This window comes from Salmo trutta, chromosome 5 (assembly GCF_901001165.1).
Source record: "Salmo trutta chromosome 5, fSalTru1.1, whole genome shotgun sequence".
NCBI lineage: Eukaryota > Metazoa > Chordata > Actinopteri > Salmoniformes > Salmonidae > Salmo > Salmo trutta.
In genome coordinates, this window is record NC_042961.1 from 5,125,686 (window position 1) to 5,133,089 (window position 7,404).

The 7,404-nt window shown below is 39.9% G+C and overlaps 1 protein-coding gene across 2 annotated transcripts; it reads right to left on the reverse strand.

Annotated features, from left to right (window-relative positions):
* Positions 1-579: 579 nt before the first annotated feature.
* LOC115193545 (CMRF35-like molecule 7) lies at positions 580-6,875 on the reverse strand. Of its 2 annotated transcripts, none has more exons than XM_029752265.1 (6): positions 6,613-6,875; positions 6,326-6,403; positions 5,733-6,065; positions 1,364-1,783; positions 1,085-1,196; positions 580-881 (listed from the first exon to the last, which is right to left on the reverse strand). In XM_029752265.1, exons 2-6 carry the CDS (start codon positions 6,372-6,374, stop codon positions 779-781), a joined length of 1,017 nt encoding a protein of 338 aa, XP_029608125.1. In that variant the 5' UTR covers positions 6,375-6,403; positions 6,613-6,875; the 3' UTR covers positions 580-778. The 2 variants fall into 2 exon arrangements, with proteins under 2 accessions (XP_029608125.1, XP_029608124.1); XM_029752264.1 differs by having other exon boundaries at positions 1,364-1,792.
* Between the last annotated feature and the right edge of the window lie 529 nt (positions 6,876-7,404).

The window sequence follows — 7,404 nt, forward strand, 5'->3', positions numbered from 1 at the left end:
AAAGTATATTTTAGGCTTAGGGGTTAGGTTTAGGGTTATGGTTACAATTAGGGTTAGGGGAAATAGGATTTTGAATTGGCATACATTTTTTTGTACACACAAAGATTGTAAAACATACGGGTGTGTGTGTTTTATCCTGAAGAAAGCTGAACATTTTTGTGTACATGCCCCCTCAGTGGAAGATAGGAACCATTGCATTATGTAGACTAGTTCAACCACAAAATCATAGTCACTACAATGTATTTCAGCTTCCAGCTTTCTCCAAGGGCTCTTTGGGACCAAGAGTCACTATTATCCTGTTACCCTCAGCTGGAAAATAGGTCACTAATGATTACAAAAAGAAATGTATAGAATTGAGGGCACATGAGCTACGGAGATGGAGTGTTGACTGCCTTCCACTTAGAGATCAACCCTGGTCATAGATGCAGCTCAAAACCACAGATGTCCTCCAACCTAGACTGTTAAAGTTAGCTCAGGAAGCTGCTGTACCACAAGGCTGCAGGTTTCTGGTAAACTAACTCATACTATGACATCTTGTTAAACACTTGTTGTCTCCAACACAGCAAATAACTTCGACATATCAGAATTTCAGATTTTCTTTCACAGAATTTCACAGAATTTGGTGACAGATGATCTTGAGAACAGTAAAACATGTCTATTAGCAAATCATTTAAATATTCCATTAAAGCTGGAGAAGGTGAAGAAGATAAAGACATATACCACAATGAAAAAGGTGCAAATGCTAAATAAATCCAGTTTCTACTAATCCTGTTTTACCTCAGAGTCGGGTTGCCCTGAACTTCACCACAGCAATGACGTTGCACAGGAAGAAGAGCACTGCATTAACAGTTTTTGGAAGGTAGAAGAGTGTTCTCTCCCATCTGTAGAAGAACAACACTGCTTTGAGGACATGATACTCTGCCAATTTCAATCAGACATATATAATTGAAGAATGAGGCATACAGGGGCAATTTTTGTAAGTGATTATAAAACAACACAATTCATTAATCCAGTAATTGAAATTTAAATAAATTACCATTTTGCTTATTGAGTACCGGTTAAAGAGGTGGTAGTGAACACTTACCCCTGGGCTGCATGGTGTGTGTTGTTGACTGGGGCCTGAGAGGTGGAAGAGGAGACAGCAGGATCTACAGTTGTGGGTGAGGTCAGGCAGATGTCTTGAGTGGTCTGCTTTTCTGTCAAGGTGCAACAGTTTCCGTATGTCATTTATTAGTGTTAAAGTGACACAATTTCAGCGTGATATATCAATGTTTTAAATTAACAAAATGACTTCAGTTGGATTCTGTGAATTTGAAAGACTCATTCCACTATTTTTGGTTATAACTGGTCTCTCATTACTTACTAATGGTGGTATCAGTCTGTGTTGTGGTCAGTTGATTGACAGTGGAGATGATGATGGTGGAAGAGGGGGTAGGGGTGGTGGTGGAGGCAGGTGTGGTACTCTGTGTTGTGGTCAGTTGATTGACAGTGATATGAACAGGCATTTGGAGGTCTCCTCTGGAACACCAGTACCAGCCAGTATCTCCCATATTCAATCCATTCAGAGTCACTGTTAAAATGTGTCTGTTGTTGTGATCAATGATCTGCTGTGATGTCACTGATGTTCCATCTAAAATCCCTGAATATCTCCCCACCAAGGGGACATAGTAGATACCCATCTTACACCACAACCACTTCTTAACCACAGTGTTACTATAGTAACAACGGACAGTGACACTCCCTCCTTCAACTCCAGTCACCTCCTGTTGGTCCACATAGAGTTCTGGTGTACCTGAACACAGAGGTACAGTCACAAATTCACCAAGGGAGAAGAAAAGCATGTCATATCATAGGCAATGATGTACACTGAGTGCACAAAACATTAAGAACACCAGCTCTTTCTGTGACATAGACTGACCAGGTGAATCCAGGTGAAAGATACAATCCTTTATTGATGTCACTTGTTAAATCCACTTCAATCAGTGTAGATGAAGAAGAGGAGACAGGTTAAAGGATTTTTAAGCCTTGAGACAATTGAGACATGGATTGTGTATGGGCAAGACAAAAGCTTTAAGTGCTTTTGAACACAGTATGGTAGTAGGTGCCAGGTGCACCGGTTTGAGTGTGTCAAGAACTGCAATGCTGCTGGATTTTCACACTCAACAGTTTCCCGTGTGTATCAAGAATGGTCCACCACCCAAAGGTTATCCAGCCAACTTGACACAACTGTGGAAAGCATTTGAGTCAACATGGGCCAGCATCTCTGTGGAACGCTTTCGACCCCTTGTATTGTCCATGCCCTGGCGAATTGAGGCTGATCTGAGGTCAAACGGGGGAGCAACTCAATATTAGGAAGGTGTCCCTAATGTTTTGTGCATTCAGTGTATACAAACACTAGATTGCTGAAGCTATGTATTGGCCAATGAGAGGCTTTGAAGCACCTGTCTGCCATATTGGTACTCCTCAGAAGGAGCGGTCTTCCACAGGAATGATGGGAATTGCACAGTATTTCAACTTAATGTCTCAAAGATAATTAATACATGTATTTAAAGACACACTCCAGCTATTTTTTTACATTTCCGGGTTGAGTAAAAAAATTCCACATACACTTAAGGGTAAAAAAATATGTTTTGAGCAAAATAGTGTTTTTAGTGTCAATGAGTTGGTCTGATGGGAATCCGTGAGGTCATCGACCTTACCCTTGTGGGAACAATACAGGAATGATAGACAACAAAAGAGGAAAGGTCCATCCCCCACTTGTGCCATGTCATGAGGATACCTGGACCACCTATTGAAATGTGATAAATGAGCTGAAAAGGTGACTACTTCAATCAATTACTTCAAATAATGATATATATATATATATTTACCCATTTATAGATATATATATACCCATTTATTCTTGAAAATATAGCCTATAAATGCCTCATGCACTTAGTTCTATGGTTGTACCCCATCAAAACCCAAAATATACAGTTGAAGTTGGAAGTTTACATACACCTTAGCCAAACACATTTATACTCAGTTTTTCACAATTCCTGACATTTAATCCTAGTAAAAATTCCCTGTCTTAGGTCAGTTAGGATCACCACTTTATTTTAAGAATGTGAAATGTCAGGATAATAGTAGAGAGAATGATTTATTTCAGCTTTTATTTATTTCATCACATTCCCAGTGGGTCAGAAGTTTACATACACTCAATTAGGAGTTGGAAGCATTGCCTTTAAATTGTTTAACCTTCCCACAATAAGTTGGGTGAATTTTTGCCCATCCCTCCTGACAGAGCTGATGTAACTGAGTCAGGTTTGTAGGCCTCCTTGCTCGCACACACTTTTTCAGTTCTGCCCACAAAATCTCTATAGGATTGATGGGCTTTGTGATGGCCACTCCAATATCTTGACTTTGTTGTCCTTAAGCCATTTTGCCACAACTATGGAAGTATGCTTGGGGTCATTGTCCATTTGGAAGACCCATTTGCCACCAAGCTTTAACTTCCTGACTGATGTCTTGAGATGTTGCTTCAATATATCCACATCATTTTCCATCCTCATGATGCCATCTATTTTGTGAATGGCACCAGTCCCTCCTGCAGCAAAGCACCCCCACAATAATGATGCTTCCACCCCCGTGCTTCACGGTTGGGATGGTGTTCTTCAGCTTGCAAGCCTCCCCCTTTATCCTCCAAACATAACGATGGTCGTTATGGCCAAACGGTTCTATTTTTGTTTCATCAGACTAGAGGACATTTCTCAAAAAAATACGATCTTTGTCCCCATGTGTAGTTGCAAACCATAGTCTGGCTTTTTTATGGCAATTTAGGAGCAGAGGCTTCTACCTTGCTGAGTGGCCTTTCAGGTTATGTCGATATAGGACTTGTTTTACTGTGGAAACAGATACTTTTGTACCTGTTTCCTCCAGCATCTTCACAAGGTCCTTTGCTGTTGTTCTGGGATTGATTTTCACTTTTCGCACCAAAGTACGTTCATCTCTTGGAAACAGAAAGCGTCTCCTTCCTGAGCGGTATGACGGCTGCGTGGTCCCATGATGTTTATACTTGCGTTCTATTGTTTGTACAGATGAACGTGGTACCTTCAGGCATTTGGAAATTGCTCCCAAGGAAGAATCAGACTTGTGGAGGTCTACAATTTTTTTTCTGAGGTCTTGGCTGATTTCTTTTGATTTTCCTATGATGTCAAGCAAAAAGTCACTGAGTTTGAAGGTAGGCCTAAAAATACATCTACAGGTACACCTCCAATTGACTCAGATGATGTCAATTAGCCTATCTGAAGTTTCTAAACCATGACATAATTTTCTGGAATTTTCCAAGCTGTTTAAAGGCACAGTCAATTTAGTGTATGTAAACTTCTGCCCCACTGGAATTGTGATACAGTGAGTTATAAGTGAAATAATCTGTCTGTAAACAATTGTTGGAGAAAATTACTTGTGTCATGCACAAAGTAGATATCCTAACCGACTTGCCATAACTATAGTTTGTTAACAAGAATTTTGTTGAGTGGCCGAAAACGAGTTTTAATGACTTAAGTGTATGTAAACTTCCGACTTCAACTGTAAGCTTGTTTTTCTCCAATGTTTGTAAACATTGTAAATGTAAACAAACACTGTATAGCCTCAAAACATGCTTAAAACTATCATTTTACTATCTTGGATGGTCACTCCATAGCTCTGTCCATGAGTTTGAGTGGTTACATTTATCCAGGCTCATCCCTCATTAGCTGTTCTTGGTAGAGAGCTTTGGAGATCTCTTTCTTATTGGTCTTTAAGCAAAAATGCACGAGGGGGTGTGATATATGGCCATTATACCACGGCTGAGGGATGTTCTTACGCAGTGCCTGGCTACAGGGGCTTGTGGTATATTAGCCATATACCAAACCCCTGGGGTACCTTATTTACTATTAAAAATTGTTCACCAACGTAATTAGTGCAGTAAAAATAAATGTTTTGTCATACCCGTGGTAAACGGTATGATATACCACAACTGTCAGCCAATCAGCATTCAGGGCTCGAACCAACCAGTTTATATTAACTAATTAATGCATGGTGATGGCACCATGGAATGCCACAACTCCATCCCACCAAAACAGGCTGACATTTCAGGCGGTCTTTTCAAACAGCTCAACACTAAAAGGGCATTATCATCATTTTCACAATTTCACAGTATTATTCCAACCTCATGTTGTAGGAAATACAGTGTATATAAAATGTTGATCTTCTGTCCTGAACTGATCAGGCATCACAGTGCTGTATGTCACATCATGGTGGATCTCTGGGTTTGGGAACTCTTTTTTGTTGTTGCGTTAGGCATATGAAAGTGACAATACTGTGACTTAACAAAAACATTAACTTTGAATTCATTATGCATGGCTTATGAATGTGTTATGACGTCCTTATGTAGGCACCCTTCAAAATAAAGTGTTTCTGTTCTCCACAGTGTAACAATGTATACCTACAATGTAAACCCATTCCATATTTATATTGTGACTGCCTGTATGTATAACCATGTAAATACATTGTATTTAGAGCCTTAAAATAGTCTTCCCCAAATCAATAGCTACATAGCTGTGTCATACTGAACAAATAAACCAAAGGATGATAGCATGTGACCTGCAATTATTACTATAGTGTATAAAAGACAAGAACATGTCATACACTCTAAGTCAGCTCTCTATGATGATCAAACACAGTGTGATTGAGGAGAGGTAAGGGGAGCTAACCTGTGGTGACTGACAGGTGCAAGTATGTATTTTGATCTCGTCCTGCAGTCTCCACAGCACACCAGTAATACCCAGAGTCCTCTGGCTGCAGATCAGTCATGTTAACAGAGAAGATTCTTCGGGTGACATCATCAGAGATTGACACCGTCCCAGATAGCTTTGGTTGGTCCGTGCGTACAAGAGCAGAACAAGAATTCCAGTAATCTCCTTGACACCAGTATTTGACATATTGTATGTATCTCTGATCATAGCGACATGGGATGGTGATGTAGTTTCCTGTCTTCACAGACACCTTACTTACTGTTGACACACTGTACGCCCCTAACTGAGTACCTGCAGACACAGCAACAGAAAACACTTTTAGACTCCTTTCGGTCGACTGATAAGGTTGTCTACCAATTACCCATTCAGGACACCAGTAGAAGTGAGTAGTGCACAACATGGCTGGTATGGCAGGGATGAGTGTGGGATCAATATATAGGCTAGCCAATATTTTGTCTTCAGGGTTTCAGCATGTAGCCAGTACCTGACTTCAAGCAGCAGTGCACAGAAACATGAGACTTTATCAATTCATAAAAACATTTTACCAGTACCTGAGAGTCTGGAGAAGATGACGAGGAGGAGGGAGAGATGAGGAGCCATGTGTGGTTTGTGTTTCTGTGTGGTACAAACTGTACACAAATGTATGTGTCAAGGGCCGAGGCACCGACGACAATGATTCCTATAAACATCACTGTCTGTACCCCTCTTTCTGCTTCTGTTTAAGTGAACATGCCCCTGATTGGCTGGTAACAATATATTCTGTGGATCAGTCAATGCAATTGATATGATTTGATTTATTCAACTAAATTAATTTAAATTCTTTATTTAATGTACTTACTGTATGTAGTTACTTGATGTATTTTTCCCCCAATAAAGTTAGGCCAATATCTCCACAGACCAGACCTAAAATCAGCTTCAAAGTAAACTGATGATTAGACCTTCCACAATCCAGTCTATGTGATTTTAAGGTGGTTAGACAAAATCCAGATATGAAGCCTCTCTGTCTTAAAAGACTAAAAAGGAATAGAAAAAGAAACAATAAACGTTGTCTGTGTCGAGGAAATAAACCCTGGTCATAGACGCATCTCAAAACCACATTGTCCTGTAAGGTAGCTCATCAGCAGTAGCTCAGGAAGCTGCTGTACCACAAGACTACAGGTTTCAGGTTAACTCATTACATTAAATGTTGATAAAAGACAGCTTAGCTAAACTATAGGGTTGGTTGACCCTGCAGTACTAGAGCGGAGGCAGCAGCTGGTGTGGAGTTACTATTGGTTTATTTTACAAGAAGTTTGTGGATGCTCATTTGTCTTGGTCGCTAATTAATGAGCCCCCCCTAAATAAATCTATATATCAATCAATATATTTTCTGTGTGATTTCTTCTTTTTTTCGTCAACCGTTCCATCGCATCTTAAACTTCTAAAGGGCAGGTGCTAGGACCTGGGGGCAGTGATGCCAACTTAGCAATTTTGTTGCTAGATTTAGCAACTTTTCAGACTACCCTGGCAACTTTTTTTTCAAACAGCACCTAGCAACAAATATAGCTACTTTTAAAAATGTATTTGGAACTTTTAGCAACTTTTGAAAAATGCACGCATTTTCCCTCTAAAATGACACAAAAACGATTTT

Excerpts from the sequence above, each read along its gene's own strand:
- LOC115193545 (XM_029752264.1), bottom strand. The coding sequence starts at position 6,374 with ATGGCTCCTCATCTCTCCCTCCTCCTCGTCATCTTCTCCAGACTCTCA. Across the intron at positions 1,793-5,732 it reads GCACCTGTCAGTCACCACAG|GTACACCAGAACTCTATGTG; the intron begins GTTAGCTCCCCT and ends CTCTGTGTTCAG. Across the intron at positions 1,197-1,363 it reads ACAGACTGATACCACCATTA|AAAAGCAGACCACTCAAGAC; the intron begins GTAAGTAATGAG and ends GCACCTTGACAG.